Consider the following 27,168-nt stretch of genomic DNA (forward strand, 5'->3'; position numbering starts at 1 on the left):
TATTCATGGTTATGGAAAATATATTTCACAGCAGTTTAGACAGTACACTATACACTACACAGTATACTCTACACTACACAGTATACTCTACACTATGCAGTTGTTTAGTCACAAACAGTAACTGGCAGAACTATTAACATTTTTCCAAACAGAAAATGGCAGAGCAATTTCTGCATAGTGCATCTTTAATAACTGGTTAAACATATTTCTTCGTGGTGCTTTCTTTCTGAAATTAAGCGGAGCCAGTTCAGAAAGGAAACCTGAGTGCCCAGTCTCAGCTGACACACCTGCTGAGATGGTACCAAAGAGGCTAGTATCAATCACGCCTACATTATTTGGTGGTCTATTTTAAGATGACCAGGTCCCCTCACTCATCATGCTGTTACTTCAACTATGCGCCGGCTTCTTGCTCGCACCACCAGGTTCTGTGTTTCTGTCGGGGGATTGGTATAGCTTACCACACTCACTGTCCATAGGCTATACTATATATTGACGCTTTGCTTGGGCAGTGAGCTAACCTAAAGGAGCAGAGCCTATAGCTCCAAGACTTGCATTATTCATGGCTTAATAAATGGTTATAAATATTTCGATGTGGCGTTTCCTTTCTGAACATGCATTTACAGTTAAAAGACCTTTAAAAAGCATTGTGTTATGAAAGGAGCAGACTTGGCATGACTGCAACATGTTTTACATTTGAGTCATTTAGCAGACGCTCTTATCCAGAGTGACTTATAGTAGTGAGTGAATATATTTTAATACTTATTTTTCAAACTGGTCCCTCGTGGGAATCAAACCCACAACCCTGTCGCTGCAAAAGCCATGCTCTACCGACTGAGCTACACTGTTCTCAGTAATAAATCATCCTTTAAAATCAACGATAAGCCAAAACAATAGCTGTTTTATAGCCTACTCATAACTCCCTTGGCTTAAGAGGGACAACCTGTCTATTCAGTAAACACAGCTCTATGCAAGTCATAGCTTGCCAGATTAAAAGAACAGTTGGGTTGATGGTTAACCAGTCTGCTGCATACGAGTTTATAAGCAGCCAGTTATGGCAGTTAGAAGAAGTACATCGAGTTTAACTGAAAACGGCCACAACGGAGCAGGATGTATGGTTAGACCGTGGTGACCTTATACATCACAGAGAACTGCAGTAGATGCCACAATTGACTTTTAAAGTGTGAAACTCTTTATGGTTGTAAACTAAACTGACACAACAGATTCATATATGAAACACTGCTCTACTTAAATATTGTTCATCGATAGAAAAAGGTGTTGCGTGAGATGGGAAACATTGTATGTGTTTGTGAGAGTATGGCCTATTGTGGTTGTTTTGGTGTTGCATGAAACTGCACATTGAAACTGCTTGCGGTTGTTCAACAAGAACTCAAAATTGCTTTTTTCAACCACTGTGTCAAGGGTTGAATTAATTGTGCCTCACAACTACAACAGTTAAAATACAAAGTCAAATACAAATTAATCCATCTACTTGTGAATCGTTACAGTAAATGTCAGTCCTGCTCTAGCCACATTTTTTTCAAGCAGGTGGGAGGAGAAGGGGGTGGGGGGAGAGAAGTGTTGCCATCTTTCCCACGTCTTTTCTCATTCAGTCTCAAGAAGGCAGCAGAGCAGGTAAGTGAGCATGTTTTTCCAAATACCCTTACCAACCCTTCTCTAAAATATCCCCAAGCCAACATTAACCATAACTAAAAACAATAACGACTTGTCTAAAGTTTTCCTAATTTGGAAACTCACGAAACGGTTCAGCCTATGTCAATGTAAATCTGTAAACATGGGCACCCTCATAGATATTATCCAGACCAACTTGCCCTCCAAATACAAAAACATCCTGTGGTGGACTGCAGTAGCGTCGAATAGTCCCTGTGATATGCACATTTTCAGGGTAGTCAGGAACCAATAAACGCAGTCAGTCAGGAAAGCAAAGACTAGCTTTTTCAAACAGAAATTTGCATCCTGTAGCTCTAACTCCAAAAGTTTTGGGACACTGTAGTGTCCATGGAGAATAAGATCACCTCCTCCCAGCTGCCCACTGCACTGAGGCTAGGTAAAACTGTCACCACCAATAAATCCATGATAATCGAGATTTTCAATAAGCATTTCTCTACGGCTGGCCATGCTTTCCTCCTGGCTACCCCAACCCCGGCTAACAGCTACGCACCCCCCGCAGCGACATGCCCAAGCCTCCCCAGCTTCTCCTTAACCAAAATCCAGATAGCAGATGTTCAGAAAGAGCTGCAAAACCTGAACCCGTACAAATCAGCTGGGCTAGACAATCTGGACCCTCTCTTTCTAAAATTATATGCCGCCACTGTTGCAACCCCTATTACCAGTCTGTTCAACCTCTCTTTCTTATCGTCCTAAATCCCCAAAGATTGGAAAGCTGCCGCGGTCATCCTCCTCTTCAAAAGGGGGTGACACTCTAGATCCAAACTGCTATAGACCTATATCCATCCTGCCCTGCCTTTCTAAAGTCTTCGAAAGTCAAGTTAATAAACAGATCACAGGACCATTTCGAATCCCCACCGTACCTTCTTCGCTGTGGAATCTGGTTTTCGAGCTGGTCACGGGTGCACCTCGGCCATGCTCAAGGCACTAAACGATATCATAACCGCCATCGATAAAAGACGGTACTCGCAGCCGTCTTCATCGACCTGACCAAGGTTTTCGACTCTGTCAATCATCATATTCTTATCGGCAGACTCAACAGCCTTACTTTCTCAAATGACTGCCTCGCCTGGTTCACCAACTACTTCTCAGACAGAGTTCAGTGTGTCAAATCGGAGGGCCTGTTGTCCGGACCTCTGGCAGTCTCTATGGGGGTGCCACAGGGTTCAATTCTGAGGCCGACTCTTTTCTCTGTAAATACCAACGATGTCGCTCTTGCTGCGGGTGATTCTCTGATCCACCTCTACGCAGATGACACCATTCTGTATACATCTGGCCCTTCTTTGGACACTGTGTTAACAAACCTCCAAACAAGCTTCAATGCCATACAACACTCCTTCCATGGCCTCCAACTGCTCTTAAATGCTAGTAAAACCAAATGCATGCTTTTCAACCATTCGATGCCCGCACCTGCCCGCCCGACTAGCATCACTACTCTGGACGGTTCTGACTTAGAATATGTGGACAACTACAAATACCTAGGTGTCTGGCTAGACTGTAAACTCTCCTTCCAGACTCATATTAAACATATCCAATCCTAAATTAAATCTAGAATTGGCTTCCTATTTCGCAACAAAGCATCCTTCACTCACACAGCCAAACATACCCTCGTAAAACTGACTATCCTACCGATCCTCGATTTCGGTGATGTCATTTACAAAATAGCTTCCAATACTCTACTCAGCAAACTGGATGCAGTCTATCACAGTGCCATCCGTTTTGTCACCAAAGCCCCTTATACCACCCACCACAGCGACCTGTATGCTCTAGTCGGCTGGCCTTCGCTACATATTCGTCGCCAGACCCACTGGCTCCAAGTCATCTATAAGTCTATGCTAGGTAAAGCTCCGCCTTATCTCAGCTCACTGGTCACCATAACAACACCCACCCGTAGCACATGCTCCAGCAGGTATATCTCACTGGTCATTCCCAAAGCAAACACCTCCTTTGGCCGCCTTTCCTTCTAGTTCTCTGCTGCCAATGACTGGAACGAATTGCAAATATCGCTGAAGCTGGAGACTTATATTTCCCTCACTAACATTAAACATCAGCTTATCTGAGCAGCTAACCAATCGCTGCAGCTATACATAGCCCATCTGTAAATTGCCCACCCAATCTACCTACCTCATCCCCATATTGTTTTTATTTACTTTTCTGCGCTTTTGCACATCAGTATTTCTACTTGCACATCACCATCTGCACATCTATCACTCCAGTGTTAATTTGCTAAATTGTAATTACTTGCTACTATGGCCTATTTATTGCCTTACCACCTCACGCCATTTGCACACACTATATATAGACTTTCTTTTTTTTCTATTGTGTTATTGACTGTATGCTTGTTTATTCCATGTGTTGTTGTTTGTGTCGCACTGCTTTGCTTCATCTTGGCCAGGTCGCAGTTGTAAATGAGAACTTGTTCTCAACTAGCCTACCTGGTTAAATAAAGGTGAAATTTAAAAAAAATATATATGATTAGCAACACTGTTTGTCTTTCCACTTCCCAGTGAATCCTACAGTAAACACTTTTTTTTTTTTTAATAGTCCACTGAATACCTGTTACTGACTCCAAATCACACAATCTCCCACAGACAACGACAACATTAAAAGGCCACTGAACCAACACGAAACGCCTACACGATAAAACATTTTTAGCACAAGTTGTGCTAATCATCAAGTTGGTTGTCAGCATGACATTTAACTGCACAATCTGCATGAACACAAAAACTTTCTGCTGAATCGGCCCTAGAAATGTAGCATAGACATTCTCACTTCTTTTCTTCCCCATTGTGAAAGTAAATACAATTCTATCCACAGTTCTGAGGAAGCACATTAACCCCCCAAAAAACTTTACTGAATAACCAGACATATTTACAGTTGACAGTCTTTTAACATCCCCCACAAAACACACAGTTATAACCTACGATTAGATACAAATGTGCTCAAACTGAAGAAATAAAAGAGCAATGAACTTAAAACTTTCCCCTCCCTAACATTCCCTGTTATACAACAACAGTACATGTTAGTTTAACTCTTGGCATAAGGCCAAGGTTTGCTTCCTCATAAAACTCCCCTCTCTTCCTGTTTTCAGTCTCTACAATCGATGGACAAATGGATTTATAGTTAAATTAGTCTTAACAACAATACAATAACTTGCAGTTTATCAGTATTATTATTATGAATTTCTCAGACTACTCAAGACAGATGGTAAACAGAATGTAAATCTAAGCCTGCAGGTCTTGGGTACTTTCCACTCTCCGCCTAACAGGACACATTCAAAAAAACTCCAGGGACTTTCCAAGTCATATAACAAAGGCAGATCCTGTTTCACTTTCACATGACAACCAAACCCGTTCCACGTGTTGATTTTGTCTATCCCCACCAGGCGCCTTCATGACACGCAGGTTAAAAAATAATAAAACCAACTGTGAACCAAATATATTAATTTAGGGACAGGTTAAAATACATACTCTATGAAACATTCATGTACATTTAGCTAGCTTGCATTGCTAGCTAATTTGTCCAGGGAGATAAACATGGGTTGATGTTTTACCTGAAATACACATGGTCCCTTTTTTTGTGCTGGATCTTTGCAGAATTTTGACCCATTCTGAGTCACACAAAATCATGTGTTCTCTGACAATTTATTCACAGATAAAAGGTTGCACACACAATGTGGCCAGTCTGGTCAGCATGTCAGATTGCTACTGTGTGCCTTTGCTATTGGCTCTCAACACGAGAGACATGAGGGACGTCCAATCAGGTAACTCAAATTCAAAACATGCACAAGATATTCTCATTTGAATCACCCAATGACAACCCAGTAAAACATAAGCTTTAACTCCATGCTATACCTCATATTCTTTTATGCAACCAGTCCAAGAGCATCCCTCACTGATACATTTGGCAGGTAGGCTGGCGATTTCTCTACCAGCTGCATTGTCTGGAAAAGCCTGAGAGAGGTGAAAAGAACAAAGAGTACTCTAATTACACACAGTAGTTGTCACATTCACTGTTACTGTTCAACCAGACTGGGGGGGGGGTCTTAAACATTGAACTGTAATAAATACTTTAGATGAATGAAATCCATATCCTTTTTTCACCAGGAGCAACATGATTCACCAGAGATGTTGTTAGAAGTTAAATTAATGGGACGGAGCCTTACCTCATTACTATTGAGAATGGACTGTGGCTCCTCATATATCTCCTCCTGTCGACAGGCTTCACAGGGCTTTGGGCCGGAGCTGATGATGGAGACACACGTCATGTGATTTTACAGTACAAAATGATTTCAGTGGCCAACAACTAAAGGGCTCTTAGCCTCGCCTGAACCACTACCCACATTTACAATGATTACCAGTAGGCTACAGAGTACAGGGTTAAACTAGAAAGATGAATCATGTAATTACGTAGCATATATAGCACTTTGGAGTATACAGATAAACATATATAAAAACAAATGGGCAAGTCACTTCAAGACTTGCCCAACGAGATCCATTGCAAAGACATTGTAATAATAGGTATTAAGAATACTATAATTAGTGGGCACGGGCAAGACATACAACGACAGGCGCATCAGTATGCAAGGCAACACAAAGATGCAAACAAATTAAAAGGTTGATGTTTAAATCCACAGATTGAGAGGCTTTAGTGTGAAGGAGGAGTCAGACCACCAGTAGACGGAGGAGGGCTGTGAATGAAGATAATAGTTCCCCTATGAGTTTTCTGTGTGGGTTCATGACTCAGAAATATACTGTAGTCCCACTAGAAACCACTAACTATGTGGAATGCATTTAGATAACCAACCATGACCAGCTAGCTCCATGTTGAAACCTCTCCCCTTTCAATTCTTAGAAAATGACATGTGGCAACTGGAGTTTCTTGTGAGTTTAAAGCGAAACAGGATTACAAATTGTACAAATTCCTGGAATTACCAAATTACTGTCCCTTGAATTTCAACATCAGCACCAATGTAGCACTTCAAGTACAATGTATTTGACCTGAATTGTAGTGAAATATATCATATTAAATTAGTTAAGACTCTGACAGTGAGGATTCGTAGTTGAACGTATGTTTCTCCTTATTAAACAACTAATCACCCATCCAGTATTTACAATTATCTTCCAGGCATCCACATACACTTTAACTTATTGTTGTTCTTTCCCGTGCAGATTCTACGTAGTCTGATCTCTGACAATGTCACTTTCAAGTTAAAAAATGCATGTCGTCTTGAACATACTCCGATTATAATCAGATGATAATCAGGACATCCTGGAACGAAGAAAAGCTGAAGCGTCACTCTATCTTCTTTCACATTCCACTGCACCATTTTTACTCAAGTTAAGAAATGAAGCGGCAAAAATATCTAAATTTCTAGCAGCAGGTGAAGTATAAAAACGTACATGGTTCCACTTCTCTTTAAAGGTGTGAAAACAAGAAGCAATTGTGTAGAGCATCCTCGTACCATCTAAACCACTGTGAAATATATTTTCCATAATCACAGAAGAAAAAATGTGCCCAAAGTTAATAGAGCTACATACAATGTTTTATAATGAAATGAACAAAACACAAATAAACAGATTTAGCTGCAGTGTGAGATGGTGACATGGTTAAACTCCCAGTGAGAAGACATATTTAGTAAGAATCAGCAAGAGCAGCTTGGTCCAGTTGCACCACCAGAGGTAAGATCCATTCCAGATAGTTCCAGTCGAGGCTGGACCAGTATTGGTGTTAATCTGACTGGCTACCACACACTAGGCTTGGGCGGTATACCGTATACCGGGGTATTTAGAACCTGGGCGGTATACCGGGGTATTTGGAAAAAGCCACGGGATGATTTTTCAAAACCGTTGAAACTATTTATTTAACGTATTTTTTTATACATTTTAATATTTGTACCTACTTGTGCAATATGTTAGGAGATAAAGAACATTGCGTTCTTCATTTCCGTTTACGGTAGTCCCCAGTCACGTGGTGTTTGTTTACAAGAACAAAACGATGAGAGACTAGAGCCTTGTGAGTCACTCACTGTCGTGCAGCACGCGCTTCATAATTTTTCATTATGAAGCTTACCGGAACTAATTTCCCAAAACAGCGGTTTGAGCCAATCATGTGCGTTTGTTTATAAAGAAGCACAAGGAGCAAAATGGGAGCTTTGCGAGAGGAGTCATCTCTACAGCGCAACTTAAGTGAGGTGATCAAGTTACTCTTGTATGAAATTAATTACTAAATGTTTGCCAGCTATATATCTTTTAACTATTAAGTTAACCATCTAAGATGTGCCAAATAAATTCTCTCCAGCGGGGTTTTGCTAACTTGCTAATGTTAGTTAAGTGGCTAACATTAGCTTGCAAGATCAAGCTTCTTGGTAACAGCAGCAGAGACAATCTACTCCTGGATTAAGATAATATTTGGATGCCACAGGCATGGTATGGAGGGATAGAAATGTGTATACTGCCCAACCCTACCACACACCCAGTGCAGACCGACACACAGAATCCCGTGCTGACTCATCCAGACAGGGGCTGAGGTAAGTGGAAGGGCAAGATGCTTATGGGAGGCAAGGAACCAACAACACCACCACCACCACCACCACCACAGAGAGACACTACAGTGGAATAGCTACAGCAGGACTTTGTGGGGTGGAGCATCATGCCCAGTGAGAAAGGGTTAATTAAAGTAAGGGGAACTTGAGGAATTGTGGGGGGTTGCAGAGCCTGTAGTGGGGAAGAGGTGAAGAGCTACAGTAGTCTACCTGGTGAGCAGTTTGAAACAATGGACACAGAAACGATGTCCACACTGAGCCTGGACTGGCTTCCTCAGGACCTGGTGACACTGCTGGCATTGGTACTTAGCTTCCATGGAAACAGCCAGGACACTCTGGGGTATCCCTGGAAGGGAGGAGTCCAAAGAGGGTAGAGATATGCGGGCCATGCCTCTCCATCAACGTCTCATACAGCTTTCCTGTGTAAACAAATATCAAACCTTAATATTTAGCGAATGGATTAACCACACCCTATGTCCCATGCCACTGCAATGATAGGTTACCTACATAACTCACAGGAAATATGGGGTAGAGCCAGCTGTTCTGTTTGTTTATTTGTAGCTGTTGCACATGGGATGCATGCACAGTTAAGCGTGTCTAAAAGCCAACTTCGCTGTATGTCGTCTAAGCACATTTCTGTCATTCAACCTTTCACCTCAGGTCAAAACAACAAATAAATGCAATATAATGTAGCAGTACTTAGTAATCAACAGATAATTCAAAAAGAGACAGGACAGGAGTGGCTTGGCAGGCAGACCTGCAGTATGGACTAGAGGTCGATCGATTAATCGACATGACCAATTAATTAGGGACGATTTCAAGTTTTGAACAATCGATAATCTGCCTTTTTGGACGCCGATTATGGCCGATTACATTGCAATCCAAGAGAAAACTGCGTAGCAGGCTGACCACCTGTTACGCGAGTGCAGCTTCAAGGGGACCCTGTGGCTGCAATGAGCCATGGTAAGTTGCTAGCTAGCATTACATGTATCTTATAAAAAAACAATCAATCTTCACATAATCATAAATAATCATAAATTGTGTCACTTCTCTTGCGTTCAGTGCAAGCAGTGTCAGGGTATATACAACAGTTTAGGCCGCCTGGCTCGTTGTGAACAGTGTGACCGTAATTAATTAGCCAGAATTTTACAGCACTGTACTGCGTTTGCCAGCAGCTCTTAGCAATGCTTGAAGCACAGCGCTGTTTATGACTTCAAGCCTATCAACTCCCGAGATTAGGCTGGCAAAACTAAAGTGCCTATAAGAACATGTAATAGTCAAAGCTATATGAAATACAAATGGTATAGAGAAATAGTTGAATCGTTATAATTCCTATAATAACTACAACCTAAAACATCTTAACTAGGAATATTGAACCACCAGCTTTCATATGTTCTCATGTTCTGAGCAAGGAACTTAAACGTTAGCTTTTTTTATATGGCACATATTGCACTTGTAACTTTCTTCTCCAACACTGTGTTTTTGCATTATTTAAACCAAATTGAACATGTTTCATTATTTATTTGAGACTAAATAGATGTTATTGATGTATTATATTAAGTTAAAATAAAAGTGTTCATTGTTCATTCAGTATTGTTGTCATTATTACAAATATATCTATAAAAATTAAATCGGTATCGGCTTTTTTTGTTCTCCAATAATCGGCATCGGTATTGAAAAATCATAATTGGTCGACCTCTAGTATGGACAGATTGAATTGATGCTTAATCATTTTAGTCTCAGAGAGAGAGGATTCTTGTAATAGTTTGAAATTGTAAATTGAAGTCACCAAGAGAAAGAGAAAATAGGTTTAAAAGGTGATGTTGTTACACAAGTACATTAGTAGTGCTTGAAATTGTATATGCCTTTCCACATACCTTTAAACATAATAATTAATGTCTGGGGTCCTTTTTGTTTGTTTTTGCTGTTCTCCAAATAGTATTTTTGAGTTTTTGAAAGCTAGTCTAAGACATGGTAGATATGTTATATGTGTGCTATTCCTATGCTTCCATTCTTAAGTTTTGTTTTTTCAATCTTTTACTTTCGGTATTGTATACAAGCTTCAAATAACTGAACATACAATATTCTTGGTTGTGGAAAATATATTTCACTGTGGTTTAGATGGTACAATGATGCTCTACACAATTACTCCTTGTTTTGTCATAAAAACTGAAATTAGGCAAACTATTTTAGCAACCAGTAAATGGCAGAGCGATTTCTGCATATTGCACCTTTAATACATTGTGTGGCAATGCAGTAAATGAGCTCCAGCGTCAACGTCCAATTCCCCCCCAGACAATTTGAGAAATCTAACTGAAACAATGTTCTTGTTTTGACAACTGCAAACGCACGCTGATCCAGAAAAACGACTTTAAACTGCATGTACCGTAGAGATGCAGCCATGGTACAGAAAACATTTTCTAAGTAGGTCTGTCCATTTCCTTTTTTCCTTGCCAGTGGACATCTTGCTCAACTGTCGTACTAGGCTTAGCTATGGAGCCATGCATTTACGGCATAACGTTGACTTTCTCTGCCAGTGGCATAACGTTAACGTTGACTTTCTTCTTAGCAGTGCACTACCTGCATACTGAAAAGGTTTTCGGGGTGAGCGAGTCCCAATATCATGGCCATTCATCCAACCTACAAAAATAAGGAAGTGTTGTACTTACCAAATTAAGGCCCAATGTACTACAGCTTGTTGTGCTGTACTTTTTTGCAACACCAGCCCACGTGACTTATTACGGTGACTGTAGATAGCAGTAAGTTGCTGCGCCCATATTGTGACTGGCTTGTAGGCGTGTTGGTAACTTGTATGAAGGTCTGGTTATGAAATGGGTACATAGTTAAATAGTAATTATCCTCTAAAACGCTCTGGGGACAAACAAACTTTACTGCCCTGTTTCCAATTGTCCACATGACTGGGAGAACCTGTTCAAGTAAGTAAATACATTTCGAAAATGTAAAAACAAAACGACGTATTATTAGCTAACTAACGTTAGCTGTAGTGCAGGCGAACTCATGAGCTGCTAAATGAGCTAACTTAGTTGGCTAGCTAGCTGTCTAGCCAACTTCAAATACTCTAGATAGCTAGCTAAGTTAATTAAATCTCACCATTTTCCTAACTTCATATTAGTTAGCTATCTTGATGTGGTTTTTACAGTGATAAACTCCAAATGCATTTGTAGGTAACGTTAGCTAGTTAACAGCCATGGAGGAGGGTGATAGGATAGCAGCCCGACTTTTTAAAATTTTATTTCACCTTTTATTTAACCAGGTAGGCTAATTGAGAACAAGTTCTCATTTACAACTGCGACCTGGCCAACTGTCAGTGAAAGAGTAGGCTATTCTGGATAGGGCAGGTACTTTTGTGTGGTTCCTGTCCCTAGAAGTGAGGATGGAGATAATAGTAACAATATTCAGTGCGGTGTAATTTGACTATAATGAAGTCTGTTTCTTGTGAGGTTTTCTGTCCTCAAATAAAGAGCTATGAAACCTGTCTACATATGAAGAGCAGTGGTTCACAGTCCTGGTCCTGGGGACTCAGAGGTGCACATTTTTGTTTTTGCCTTAGCACTGCACAGCTGATACAAATGGTCAACTCATCATCAAGCTTCAAGTGGTATTTATGTATTCATTTGTGATGCTATCCTTAATATGATCCTGTTATTGTCACATGCACATATGTGTGCCCATGGATCTATCTATCCAATGTTATCATGATTTGTTATCAGGAATATTATACTTTAGTAATCCACAATGACCTGGTGATGTAAAAGTCTAATAATTAGATTGTCTTCCATATTCCTACAGATGCTTTGTAACTGGAGATTCCTTCAAAATGATTGCCTACAGTTACTGTGTAGGGCACTGCAAGGATGGGTGACCAGGGCCATCTGGGACTGCCTGCTGGAGGAATTCAGTTGGGTGAAGGCTACCTGTGTCCTGCATAACTTTGGGGTGGCAGGTAGCCTAGTGGTTAGAGCATTGGGCCAGTAACCAAAAGGTTGCTAGATCAAATCCCTCGTGCTGCCCCTGAACAAGGCAGTTACCCACTGTTCCTAGGCCATCATTATAAATAATAATTTGTTCTTCACTGGCTTGCCTAGTTAAATAAAGGTTCAATAACAAAATAACTTAATGAGGATGGACACGAGGCTCTGCAGGATGTTTCAAGGATGGGGTCCAGCAACGCAACAAGACGGAGATCTTCACCTCCTACTTCTTCGAAGTGGGTGCTGTTCCCTGGCAACTCCATAGACTATGCACAACCAAATGCTCTTTTAAGAGTCATTCACATTGCAATAACAGTGTTCTTCCATTTACTTACTGCAGTTATTCAATTCCCAGTTTCTCTACTTCTCGGGTGAGGCTGCTGTTTAAGTAAGGGTGTGATGTCTGTACAAAAATAAAACAGCCATTTCAAATCACTCATACTGAAAATATGTAGAACAATTAGACACCCTATAACCCACACCTACACACATGTATCTGATTGATTGATTGTGTTGCTCAGGTGTATAACTGGCTCCTTCCACCTTGAAAGAATAGGCAAGATGGCCAACCATGGAGAATAGCAACACTTCATTATTTCTATAACTACGCTATATTGTTTGTCCTCGTGTGTCCGTTCATGTTTTCAGCATAAAGTACTCTGCAGCCGCTTAGTGTGGTGTGGACACCAGGTGAGGCCACACACACAGATTACTGTTCAACACTTTAACTACCTTATTTTCACAATCAGTCTCTCTTCACTTCATCCCTTTCTCCTCTTCTCCACAAATCCTCTAGGTTATATCAGCTGTGTCAGTGAACCCCTCCTGCATCTGAACTGTCTACATAGAATTGTAATTAGTGTTATGTTTTACGGACTCCTGAGAGAACCAGCAAACCAGGCTGTAGTCTTGTGAAACAGTGGATGTAAAGAATCTAGCTAGCTTAAGCATTTACTGCTAATTTTAATGTATCATTTTGGAAACTTGCCTTGCTGATATTTGCCATGCAATGCAGCTGGAGTAACGTAGCTAACTATTTTCTTGCTTATTGTGTAGTGGAGGATAAAAAAATACCTGTATGCCTGTGGATGTATAGCTAGAGCTATGTAGCTGATCTGTGGAGGGAACCTTAAATATTAGGCCAGAACCTAGCTATCATAGCCGGTTGTATCGACTTAAAAACATTAATGGTAATAACATTGTAGCCTGTAATTTGAATATTCACTGATCATGCACTCTACCTTGGCAAATAAAGAGCGAGATCGCATTATTAAGCCTTGTTTTTTTTTTTTTATCTAACACTGTCAGTCATCATAATCATAAGGAGGTGACATGCTAAACTGGCCTTGTATCATTAACTCTGGGACTACTACATCTCTATCTGTATTTCAATGTTAAGCATAACACTTCCTGTTGACCTGACCAGGTGACCTCTTACCTCATCATGCTGTGCCCTGTATGTAGCCAGTTCAGGTGCGGGAGGGGTTCACCGACACAGCTGATATAACCTAGAGGATTTAGGGAGGAGAGGGAGGAAGTGAAGGTGCGACTTATTGAGAAAATAAGGTAGTTTAAAGAGGCAGCGTTCAACAGGAATCTGTATGTAGCCTCACCTGGTGTCCACTCTAGTACTTTATACCGAAAAACATGCACAGACACACGATTTGATTTATTTGATTTGAGAACAAACAATATAGCGTAGTTATTCTCCATGGTTGGTCCTTTTGCCTATTCTTTGAAGGTGAAAGGAGCCACAGTTACACCTGAGCCTGCTATCTGTACAACACAATCCATCAATCCGATTGATACATGAGTGTGTAGGTGTGGGTTATAGGGTGTCTAATTGTTCTACATTTTTTCAATATGGGTGACTTAAAAGAGCCTATTTTGTTTTTATACAGACAGCACCCTTACCTGAGAAGTAGAAATCAAAGGGAGAGAAACTGGAATTGAATAACTGCAGTTGACATAGCTAAGTAAAATATGAGAACACTCTTATTGCAATGTGGATGGCTCTTAAAAAGAGCCTTTGGTTGCGCACAGTGTAGTCTATGGTGTTGCCAGTGTCCAGCACCCTCTGAAGAAGTAGGAAGTGAAGATCTCCCGCACACGGATTGCCTCCTGTGCTGCGTTGTTGGCCCCCCATCCTTGAAATATCCTGCAGAGCAGCAGACCTCTCCTCTGGCACACGACGGCGAGATACAGATCCACTGCTGGTCCTCGTGTCCATCCTCATTAAGTTATGCAGGACACAGGTAGCCTTCACCCAACTGAATTCCCCAGGAGGCAGTCCCAGATGGCCCTGGTCACCCAACCTTGCAGTGCCCTACACAGTAACTGTAGGCAATCGTTTTGAAGGAATCTCCAATTGCAAGGTATCTGTAGCAATATGGAAGAAATGTCATTATTAGACTTACATCATCAGGTCATTGTGGATTACTAAAGTATAATATATTTTATAACAAATAATGATAACATTGGATAGATAGATGCATGTGCACACATATGTGCATGTGTAGCGTGTGACAAAAACAGGATCATATTAAGGATAGCATCACAAATGAATACATAAATACCACTTGAAGCTTGATGATAAGTTGATCATTTGAATCAGCTGTGCAGTGCTAAGGCAAAAACAAAAATGTGCACCTCTTTGAGTCCCCAGGACCAAGACTGTGAACCACTGCTCTTCATTGTGACCTCATCTGCAGACAGGCTTTCACAGCTCTCTGTATCAGAGGACATAAAACATCACAAGAAACAGACTTCATTATACTCAAATTAGACAGCACTGAATATTATGTTACCATCATCTCTGTCCTCACTTCTAGGGACAGGAACCACACAAAAGTACCTGCCTTATCCAGAATAGCCTACTCTCACTTTGACAGTTGGGGCTGCTATCCCTTCACCCTCCTCCATGGCGGTTAGGTAGCTACCTAAAAATGCATTTGAAGTTGTTTTTTTACAATGATAAATACATCAAGGTAGCGAGCTAATATGAAGTCAGGTAGCTGGTGATATTTAATTCACTTAGCTAGCTAGCTAAAGAGAATGTAAAGTTGGCTCGATAGCATACTAGCTACGTCGTTAGCATCTCATTTGAGTTAGTCTGCACTGTAGCTAGTTAGCTAATAATACATTCGTTATTTTTTATATTTTCTAAATGTATTGTCATGATGGGCTGTCTGGAGCCTGGTCTGCGGTGCCTGGGTGTGGGTGCTTGGGGAATGTCATTGCCAGAGGGGGTGAATGTGGGGGTCCCTGGGGTTTGGAGAGAGGAAGCCCTTCTGTATTGGGCTAACCTGTCCCGGTGCAGTGGCACCTTTCTCCCCCATCGCCGATACCGATTATTGGAGGACAAAAAAAGCCGATAATGATTAAATCGGCAGATTTTTAAAATGTATTTGTAATAATGACAATTACAACAATACTGAATGAACACTTATTTTAACTTAATATAATACATAAATAAAATCAATTTAGCCTCAAATAAATAATGAAACATGTTCAATTTGGTTTAAATAATGCAAAAACAAAGTGTTGGAGAAGAAAGTAAAAGTGCAATAGGTGCCATGTAAGAAAGCTAATGTTTAAGTTCCTTGCTCAAAACATGAGAAAATATGAAAGATGGTGGTTCCTTTTAACATGAGTCTTCAATATTCCCAGGTAAGAAGTTTTAGGTTGTCGATATTATAGGAATTATTGGTCTATTTCTCTCTATACCATTTGTATTTCATATACCTTTGACTATTGGATGTTCTTATAGGCACGTTAGTATTGCCAGTGTAACAGTATAGCTTCCGTACCTCTCCTCGCTCCTACCTGGGCTCAAACCAGGAACACAACGACAACAACCACTCTCGAAGCAGCGTTACCCATGCAGAGCAAGGGGAACAACTACTCCAAGTCTCAGAGCGAGTGATGTTTGAAACGCTATTAGTGCGCACCCCGCTAACTAGCTAGCCATTTCACATCACATCGTTACACCACATCGTTACACCAGCATGTTCTTATACATGTTCTTATAGGCACTTTAGTTTTGCCAGCCTAATCTCGGGAGTTGATAGGCTTGAAGTCATAAACAGCAGAGTTGCTGGCAAAACGCACAAAAGTGCTGTTTGAATGAATGCTTACGAGCCTGCTGCTGCCTACCACCGCTCAGTCAGACTACTCTATCAAATCATAGACTTAGTTATAACATAATAACACACAGAAATGCGAGCCTTAGGTCATTAATATGGTCGAATCCGGAAACTATCATCTCGAAAACAAGACGTTTATTCTTTCAGTGAAATACGGAACCGTTCTGTATTTTATCTAACGGGTGGCATCCATCAGTCTAAATATTCCTGTTACATTGCACAACCTTCAATGTTATGTCATAATTACATAAAATTCTGGCAAATTAGTTGGCAATGAGCCCGGCGGCCCAAACGGTTGCATATACCCTGACTGCGTGCAATGAACGCAAGAGAAGTGACACAATTTCACCTGGTTAATATTGCCTGCTAACCTGGATTTCTTTTAGCTAAATATGCAGGTTTAAAAATATATACTTCTGTGTATTGATTTTGTTGTTGTTGAATTTGACCTCCTTTTCTCCCCAATTTCGTGGTATCCAATTGTTAGTAGTTACTTTCTTGTCTCATCGCTACGGGCTCGGGAGAGACGAAGGTCGAAAGCCATGCGTCCTCCGAAGCACAACCAGGCTCTGTCGCAGCCGGCGGCGACACACAATTGGCCTAGCATCGTCCGGGTTAGGGAGGGCTTGGCCGGTAGGGATATCCTTGTCCCATCGCGCACTAGTGACTCCTGTGGCCAACCAGGTCGCCAGGTGCACGGTGTTTCCTCCGACACATTGGTGCGGCTGGCTACCGGGTTGGATGCGCGCTGTGTTAAGAAGCAGTGCGGCTTGGTTGGGTTGTGTTTTGGAGGACGCATGGCTCTCAACCTTCGTCTCTCCCGAGCCTGTACGGGAGTTGTAGCGATGAGACAAAATAGTAACTACTAACAATTGGATACCACGAAAAATATATATTTTTTAAAATGAGGTCTAAGAGAGAGAGGTAGGAAGACAGTGAGCTTCAATCGGTAAAAATGGCGGGAAAAGGGGAGATGGTTTATTAAAGAAGAATTTCACCGGATGTTGTCGTAGTGGAACGCTAGCGGAACACCTAGCCGCTTAATTAATCCTTTCCCTAACCCTTTCAGCTAAACCTTTTCCTAACCCTTTAACCTAACTCTTTACCCCAAACCTCATTAACATTAGCTAGAATTGGCAACCTAGACACCTAGCTAACCTAAGCCAAAACAAATGTAAATTCGGAAAAGATCATACATTTTGCAAATTTGTAACATACTGTACGAATTGCAATTTGTATCATATTCTACAAATTGTAATTCGTAACATATCATACGGAATGGATGGACATCCACAAATTAATACATACCATACAAAATGTAATATATCATACTAAATGGAGTATCTCAGGGTTACATACAGATTAATATGAAATGCTCTGTGACCATGTTGTTTCAAAGTATTTTGAATGTAGTGAACTACTTTTTTAAAGTAATTAGTTAAGTAAACTATATTTTTCTTAAGGGTAGCTTTAGTGTGAATTACTGTATTGTATTCTATTTTATCTTCATCTATACCACTGTGACAATACTTAGATTTGTGTTTAGTGTATATGTTGTGAAATTATTAGATATTACTTGTTATATATTACTGCACTGTAGGAGCTAGAAACACAAGAATTTTGCTACACCCACAATAACATCTGCTAAACACATGTATGTGACCAATAACATTTTATTTGAATGAATTGGTAGCTTGGTAAACTAGACTAGCTTCGCAAACATTATTATAGCATAGGCATTCAAAAATACTGGGCACAAAAAGTTAGGTGGGTGGGGTGAGATAAAACGAGTCAAGCATGGCCTTGTCTAGGTGGTGTTTTATATAAATATTGACGGGTTGAGACCGTGTTATGGGGTTTTGAAAAATAAATAAAAGCTGGACAACCACAAGTACAGGCTAAATAAGGAATTTCAACGAGACAGCTGTGGGTTGTAGGTGAAGTTGGAAGACGTCATCGACACACAGAGAGCTAGTCAAACTAAAACGACATTGGCAGACAAAAGTAGATAGTCCTCCTTCACTGACTTCTTATCCATACACACACAAGGGTACAAGTCCCACATGTATACCTTCGTAAACAAACAGGCCCTGGCTGGCGAGTACGCATAGAAGTGAAATTCTATGTAGCGAGTACAGAGAAGACCAGAGCATGCGCAGAACTGTGTATTTTCTTGTGTGTTCCTGTGTAACCTCTTGCTGTGTGGTCACAAAATCCGTGACATGTCCTTCAATTTACGTTTGCACATTGTACAGTGTGGAGAAAGTTCTTCTTCGATGATGTTTAAACGGCGGTTGAAATCCAATATGTTGCATTACCGCCACCAACTAGACTAGCCTACCCTACTATTTAAATATATTTAGTCCTACCTCACGCCAACAACCTGAAAGGATGGGACATCACCACTTAACACACCCTGTAACTCTTCTGATCTCAAGTCTCGCACACCCAAATACCTCTCTGCAACTGCCACCACAACCTCAATTTTCTGCAACTTCTGTTCCCTCCCTGCAGTACAGTTGATAACCATTGCTAAAAATCCAGTCTTACTGAAACATATATCACTTGTTGGCCTATCCCTCTGTACTGGTACAGATCTACTACTCACACGACTCCTCTCAGGATCCCTCCCCCTTGACCCATCTTTCTCTACTTTCTTCACTGCCTCAGCATATGACAACTTCTGCACTACTCTAACCCTGGAAACCTCAACCTGCCTCTCTCGCACGGACATTTCTGATCCCCAGCCCCATTGGCGCCCCTACAATTAACACATACCACTACATTCCCCAATGCTACACATCCCTTTGTATCATGCCCTTCTGCACAGTTCTCACACCTAGGAACTTCCCTCCTACACACTGCTGCCACATGACTATAAGCTGGACACCTGTAACAACGTAATGTATTCAGCACAAAAGCTCGTACAGGATCATTTATATATCCTAACATCACTTTGTCGGGCAAAGACTCAACATCAAAACTCAGAACGCCAGGTCGCAATTGTAAATGAAAACTTGTTCTCAACTTGGTTAAATAAAGGTGAAATAAATAAAAAAAAGAAGAACAGAACCAAGCGACGAGCATCACATACACCGGGAATCTTCCCCGTCAGTTGGTCAACTTTTACATTTACTGCTACCCCAGTAATCACTCCTTTCAATGGCACCCTTTTCTTGAGAGGGAAACAATTCACATTTCTTTCCCCCATTAGTTTAGCTAACATGGTAAGTAGTCGCAAAGTAGCCAAAATGTTGACGTTTTGCTTGATGAAATTAGAACACGCAACCATGCTAGACATTTCGTTTTTGCTTTAAGTAACCTTCTATCTTATGTAACCATACCAAACGTAACATATCATACTAATGTCAGTGTCCTAGTCTGAGACTAGTCTTTGAAAAATTATCATATGTAAATCTGAAATGTCAGACTACAAATTGCAAGACAGATTACTTTGGGGTCATAATTTATAATATATTTCAAATGGGAATTTGGCATGTCTTTTGCTGAAAAATAAAGGAAATTAGTGCGTTCTTCACCCATATTTTATTTTAGCCAAAAAAGTAGTGTGTAGTTCCAGTAGTAAGTTACACAGCACAGTAAGAAACATTAACTACTGAAAACACTACCTAGATTTGAATTTAGTTCAACTACCACTAAGCTACTGCAACATTTTGTTAAATCACTAGTTGAACTACATATAGTTCACTACTACCCAACACTGATAATAATGTCTTGTTTGTGAAATGCTTTTTTGTGTCATGTGTGCTTTGTAAACATACAGTTAATGTGAAACTCAAAATGCGTTCCAAGATTCCCATCACACTAATTTCCTTGCTGGTCTCATGTACTACTCATTTACTAGGACAATTCATCACTGTTTGACAGTAAACTAGAGCACTGGAAACTACCAGTGGCCCCATCTGAGCAGTGATAATTGATGAGCCATTGTGGATGGGATGAATGACTGCTTCAGAGTCAGGTGTTCTGCATTATCATGTCTGATGGTGTTTGCTCTCCCCCACAGGCGTGTGTCTGGCAGCAGCATAGTGGTCTAGACTCTGCAGACAGCCACCCGGGCCACATCCCTACCAACATCATCCAGAAAGCACTGCTGGCTGTGGGCCCTGGGGTGGCAGCCCTGCAGGACCCCTACAGACACGGTGAAAAGGATGCCCACTTCCAGTTGTGATATGTTCACATGGACATTTACATGTGTAGGAAGTTTTTAGACATCATCAAGAGTATTTAGCACTGACAAACTCCTTATTAACCAAAGCCATAGGTGTATAGTACCAAGAGTTTGGCTAAATATAATGGTACTCAGTTTGTTTGACTCTGATATTAACCCCAGAGCAGGCAATGGGTTGTTCTACCAATTCGGTGCTTTTAAGATGTTTTGGTGGGGGAAAAAACGTTTGATTTCACCATTTTAATATTCTGTCATAAAGAGCACATGTTCAACTTAATAAAAGAGGTAAAATAATAAAAATAACCATAGTAAGTGCCAAGTAAAGTAACAGGGTTGACGAGTTAATCTTAAATCAGCAATAAATCCCCTTGTGACAGGGGGAATGGAAGCTTATTGTGTACAACAGGGAGGGGCAAGTGAATGGGAAAAAATGAAATTGAAACATTTCTAGCCTGCCTATCTATGGGTAATAGGGTTGGCTGACTTGTTATGCTCAGCCTACTCAGTTTTCCACCACAAAACACCAGAAAATTGACAAAAAGAGTAGAACCAGCTCACCTGCTTTTACACTAGACATTACTATTAGATGTTCAATGTTTCTTTTGAAAAAAATATTTTAAAAGGAATAGGTTCACCATATTAAAACGAGAGTTCAGTTTTTGTAACAGGGTTAACCTTTAAAATAAGGGACAGCTTTTTTTATCTTAAAATGAATAACTAATCACATTAAATAAATAATAATAATCAGAATGTACTTTCTCAAAGCAACAAAATTACTAGGGCTTTATAATGATGTGGAAAACTTAAGTGGATGAAAATGTTACTCGAAGTTAGAGGGGACTTGTCAAAATGCTGTATTTTGGCACTTTAACAACTCTTTATTCATAGAAAAAATTATAACAGGCTTTTAAATTCAATATTGGTGCACAATTTCTAACTAAAATATCAAAGGGATGCAAAAGGCACTTATTTCATGGAACGACCATAACACTGATCCATAATGAGTTTGGTGTGGGTGGGGTGTTCCCTGTTTCGTTTTCCTGTCTGCAGTGAAAATTCAAAGTAGGTGATTAAGTTTCATTACTCAGTAATCGATACCAAGCAGGGTTATTTCGTGATTTTCCTGTGTCATATAGATCCTTTGTTACCAGGTCTGGTAAAACAAGATCAAAAACTGTGAAACAGTATTAGTGAAATTAGATGAAAAGCTTGATTTAAAACAAGTAATTGAAATATCAATTATTCGAAAGGGTGAGAAATAACTTAAGTTTCTCTTTTGGTGTAACATACTACACTGCATTTTTCTCAATAAAAATGACCATATTTTTGTCACTGTGATCCCTGTTCCCCATGTATTGTAGACATGGTGGTCCGTTCTCGGCGAGACTACAGGACACCTGGCCCTCATTACGCTCTGGGACAGAACAAGAGGAGACCCTGAGGGCCATACCATTCTAATGTATGGCACAAACTCTGCTGTCTGTCCTACTCAGTGTTTATGTCCATCCTGATTCCTGAAATACACATCTCTACGATTGGGTTAAGTTCTGTGGGAACATATATGTCCATTACTACTCTTGTGTGAAGGTTTCATCTATTGGTGTGTTAGAGAGCGCACACGGATTAGGCTATCCACATTGGATCTGTCCAAGATGGCCTTCCTTCCAGATGGATCCTCAGGGAGAGAGTACTTGCGCTTCCTTGAGGACAATGTGAGTTTGTGAAGGACTGATCTCTTTGCAGAGGGAGTGTAGTGGTTTTGTAGCTTATCCTCATATCGCTCTACTTTCTCTTTCCCTCTCTTTCTCAGAGGGTGACCCCTGACTCAAGGGCAGATGTGAAGTTTGTGGATAATGAAGAGTTGGCGTATGTTATGCAGAGATACAGAGAGGTCCACGATTTACTGCACAGCTTACTAGGCTTGCCCACTAACATGCTAGGTGAGTCTGCCACCATAGAAGTAGGATTCATCGATTACATACAGTGAGCGCCAAAAGTATTGGAACAGAGTACTTTTTTTTTCTTTTTCTACCCCAGATACAATGACCACGCCATTAAAATGCAGACAGTCAGCTTTAATTTGAGAGTATTTTCATCCATATCGGGTGAACCATTTAGAAATGTAGAAATTACAGCACTTTTTGTACATACAGTGCCTTATTGTATTCATACAGTTGAAATCGGAAGTTTACATAAACTAGTTTTAATGACTCCAACCTAAGTGTTTCAACCACTCCACAAATTTCTTGTTAACAAACTATTGTTTTGGCAAGTCGGTTAGCACATCATTTTTCCAACAATTGTTTACAGACAGATTATTTCACTTATAATTCACTAAATTGACTGTGCCTTTAAACAGCTTGGAAAATTCCAGAAAATGATGTCATTGCTTTAGAAGCTTCTGATAGGCTAATTGACATAATTTGAGTCAATTGGAGGTGTACCTGTGGATGTATTTCAAGGCTGACCTTCAAACTCAGTGCCTCTTTGCTTGACATCATGGGAAAATCAAAAGAAGTCAGCCAAGACTTCAGAAAAAAATTGTAGACCTCCACAAGTCTGATTCATCCTTGGGAGCAATTTCCCAACGCCTGAAGGTACCATGTTCATCTGTACAAACAATAGTACTCAAGTATAAACACCATGGGACCACGCAGCCATCATACCGCTCAGGAACGAGATGTGTTCTGTCTCCTAGATATGAAAGTACTTTGGTGTGAAAAGTACATATCTATCCCAGAACAACAGCAAAGGCCCTTGTGAAGATGCTGGAGGAAACAGGTACAAAGTATCTATATCCACAGTAAAACGAGTCCTATATCGACATAACCTGAAAGGCTGCTCAGCAAGGAAGAAGCCACTGCTCCAAAACCACCATAAAAAAAGACAGACTATGGTTTGCAACAGCCATCAGAGATGATTGCAATACAGTCTGCTTTCTCTAAGATTTGCTTGACCTTCACTTGAACTCTACATCTAGCAAATGAGTAGATAAAGCATGTCTGGTTGGAGGGGTGTATGCTAAATGGTATATATAATTCTATATATATATATATATAAATAAAAATAATGTATTGTGTCATTTTTGCGTCACTTGTATTGTAAATAAGAATAGAATATGTTTTTAAACACTTCTACAATAATGTGGATGATACTAGTCTTGGGCAGTATACCATAAATCGGGGTATTTGGAAAAAGCCACAGGATGGTTTTTCAACACCATCAATGCCGTTGAAACTATATATATATTGTTTTTTTAATACGGTTTAATATTTGTAGATACTTTTTTAAGTAAATAAATACTTGCAGCCAACTTGTTTGATACTTTAGCAGAAAAAAAACATTGCGTTCTTCATTTCACCTGTTACAATATTTATGTAGCTTAGCGTAGTCCCCAGTCACAAGTCCCTCACTGTTGGTGCAGTATGCGTCAGGTGATCTAAGTACAGTATGGAATTCACAACTAAATGTTTGACAGCTAGATACAGTATCTTATAACTATTAAGTTAACTGTTGCTTCCCACAATGTTAACAATATTCCATACCACACTTCTTGACACCCACCCGCTTAACCCAGCCGCACCAATAAGTCAGAGGAAGCACTGTTCAACTGATGACCGAGGTGCAATGAGCCAAGTAAAGCCCCCCGGCCAAACCCTCCCCGAACCCAGATGACGCTGAGCCAATTGTGCGCCGCCCAATGGGACTCCCGATCACGGCCGATTGTGATACAGCCTGGGATCGAACCCGGGTCTCTAGTGACGCCTCCAGCACTGCAATATAGTTCTTTAGACAGCTGTGCCACTTGGGAGGCCCCCGGACTTAATTTCTAATGACAAAGTGTTGTCGGGAATGCTGACACTTTCCACAAACAAACGGTGCTTGTCATTACTTGTGGGAAAGCTCTCCCCATACACTCTACACACATTTTTGAGGGCGTACTGTAGTTAACCATTTTTTAGTGGGAGGATGGTGCTCCATAACCTCTTATGTATCGGCTGTGGCTTAGCCTAGCTATCTGCGTCTGCATTGGGTCCGCTTCTGTCATGTTTCTGAGGGGATTCTTTTTTATGAGCACAATTCCTGCCCGCCTTTTAAGCCCTGTCTACCTAAATTCATGATTTTTTGGGAGTTGTCTGTCTGAAGAGCACCCTCCCCGGAACTTTTCTTTCTCACTTTTTGAAAGTAGCCAAGAGAATCCCACACGATCCCCTGACCTAGTGCTAGGATTTCCGAGAATATTAGGTGGGACTTTCAGTCCCGTCAATGACACATCGCTTCGTAGGTTTTTAGAATTTAAATCAAATTGCGTATGAAAATTAAATACTTCCTGAAACTGAATTTCCTGAAAGTTTCATATTGAATTTAAAGGGGGTATTGTCTGAGTATTAACATCAGCTGTAAATGCTTCCTTCTCTGTTGTACAATAACTATTGGCATCAGTCTTGTATTTGTAAAGTAATGTGATTATTTCGGCATGACTGTTTCCTTGTGGCTCTCCCACAGTTGTCTGGAATCCCTGGGGACGTGGGCTGTGAGGAATGGCCAACAGGCTCGCTGTGTCCTCAGCATCTTCTACGAGCGATGCTGGGAGCAGTCTGTAGGACCTAAGACTGGAACTGAACATCGAGCCTCCCCTGCTGACCGTCACAGCTTCCAGCCAGAGACCACATCAGACTCATAGCACTGACCTCTGATGTCACACTGTGTCTGGTCACACTGTGCAACCAGATGGTAGAGGATGCAGGAACTCTTTGGAGTGATGTAATGTTGGAATTTTGTTTCATTTCCCCTTGACAATGGTTAAGTACATTATGACCTGACATTGAGTAGAAGGGACATTTTTGGAACAAAACCTTGTTGAGGGTCTTGTATTACCCACTGCCATTCTTCAAGCGACAAGTCATTGCCTAGGTTGGACAAACCAAGGACATGCAAGAGCCTGTTGCTGCTGGTTACACCAGTGGTGGCTTAGTCATGTCTGGTATCATTCAGACGCTGAGACTGGTTCTATCTGACATTTCCTTCTCTTATAACTCAAGGTACATCACCCACCTGGTACTGTAATGACTGTCAATCATTGACTACGTTTTATTTGACAATGTGTGTGTTCATGACAAGCACAGCACTGTTCATGTATCTCTGGTGTGAGATGTCACTTATCAATAAATTGTTTGCACTTTGTTGAAACCTTTTTTCGATAATGCTGGGTTTAGTACAGTACTGTATTATCCAAATTACTACTAGTCTAACTTGTTGCTCAGTCAGCTGGAGCAGAAGTTTACTTGGATGTTTTTTCCCAGTTTGTTTGAAGTCGGAACTGACAATGTCAACAGCAATGTGTCACTAAGATGGGAGCATTCTGTGAAGCCCTTTAAGTTTTCCAAACTACTTCTCACTTATACAGAACGATCTTTGATTATCATTGTGGGGAGTTTTCTGTATTTTCTTCTTTCTCTAGGAAGGCAGGTTTTTCTTATCCACAAAGAAACATCCATTAATAGTACCTCATACCATGTGGTTGATACAGTAAAAGTTTATTTTTTATTTAATAATTTTTTACTTGTAGAATTTAAACTTTGTTTATATATACAGTACCAATCAAAAGTTTGTACACCTACTCATTTCAGGGTTTTTCTTTATTTTTCTATTTTACTATTTTCTACATTCTATGAAATAACACATATGGAATCATGTTATAACCAAAAAAGTGTTAAACAAATCAAAATATATTTTCTATTCTTCAAAGTAACCACCCTTTGCCTTGATGATAGCTTTGCACACTCTTGGCATTCTCTCAACCCGCTTCACCTGGAATGCTTTTCCAGTTTTGAAAGAGTTCCCACATATGCTGAGCACTTGTTGGCTGCTTTTCCTTCACTCTGCAATCCAACTCATCCCAAGCCATCTCAATTGGGTTGAGGTCAGGTGATTGTGGAGGCCAGGTCATCTGATGCAGCACTCCATCACTCTCCTCCTTGGTCAAATAGCAAAAAATCACACATTTGGACTCCTCAGACCAAAGGACAGATTTCCACCTTTCTAATGTCCATTGATCGTGTTCTTGGCGCAAGCAAGTCTCTTCTTATTATTGGTGTCCTTTAGTAGTGGTTTATTTGCAGCAATTTGACCATGAAGGCCTGATTCATGCAGTCTCCTCTGAACAGTTGATGTTGAGATGTGTCTGTTACTCTAACTCTGTGAAGCATTTTTTGGGCTGCAACTTCTGAGGCTGGTAACTAACGAACTGGGGTGCGCGCAAGATGGAGGTCAATGCAGATGTGTAGCTGAAGGAATAATTGGATTTCCTCACCCAAATATGACCATTTGGTCATTTCTAAGGCCAAAGTAATTGATTACTCTCTTAAATGTATTCCCCTCTAAAACTATTAAAGTTAGCGACAACACTAGGTAGCCAGATCAGCTAGCTAGCTCAAAAACTGTAAACTTCCACGACCAAAACCAAATGAAAAGAAATGGAGGAGAAATCATCAGATGAATAATTAACAGCAAACGATGGAATGGTACTGCTATGTGTGATAAATTCTGTGAGCACGGACAACGAAGGCGCCCATCCAGTCCCCAGCTCGGGCTGTTACCTTACGACCC

At 40.6% G+C, this 27,168-nt stretch overlaps 1 protein-coding gene, 1 long non-coding RNA gene and 1 pseudogene across 5 annotated transcripts in view; 2 read left to right on the forward strand and 1 right to left on the reverse strand.

Annotated features, from left to right (window-relative positions):
* LOC115101153 (TNF receptor-associated factor 2-like) overlaps positions 1-10,975 on the reverse strand; it is a 33,658-nt gene extending 22,683 nt beyond the window's left edge. For 3 of the 4 annotated variants that reach the window (XM_029620411.2, XM_029620410.2, XM_029620408.2), the window contains exons 1-4: positions 10,900-10,975; positions 8,441-8,649; positions 5,852-5,930; positions 5,541-5,639 (exon numbers count right to left, since the gene is read on the reverse strand). In XM_029620411.2, the coding sequence (XP_029476271.1) occupies positions 5,541-5,639; positions 5,852-5,930; positions 8,441-8,619 (357 nt within the window). In that variant the 5' untranslated portion in view covers positions 8,620-8,649; positions 10,900-10,975. Of the gene's footprint in view, positions 1-5,540; positions 5,640-5,851; positions 5,931-8,440; positions 8,650-10,616; positions 10,711-10,899 lie in introns of those variants that run through there. The other variant, XM_029620409.2, reaches the window with a different exon arrangement.
* A 234-nt stretch (positions 10,976-11,209) lies between these two features.
* Positions 11,210-13,496, forward strand: LOC135562392 (uncharacterized). The gene is made up of 2 exons (XR_010459905.1): positions 11,210-11,849; positions 12,041-13,496. It is a non-coding gene; the product is annotated as an uncharacterized LOC135562392 (long non-coding RNA).
* A 2,374-nt stretch (positions 13,497-15,870) lies between these two features.
* LOC115146906 (ubiquinone biosynthesis protein COQ4 homolog, mitochondrial-like) lies at positions 15,871-25,749 on the forward strand (annotated as a pseudogene).
* The last annotated feature ends 1,419 nt before the right edge of the window (positions 25,750-27,168 follow it).

This window comes from Oncorhynchus nerka, linkage group LG19 (genome assembly GCF_034236695.1).
Source record: "Oncorhynchus nerka isolate Pitt River linkage group LG19, Oner_Uvic_2.0, whole genome shotgun sequence".
Lineage (NCBI taxonomy): Eukaryota > Metazoa > Chordata > Actinopteri > Salmoniformes > Salmonidae > Oncorhynchus > Oncorhynchus nerka.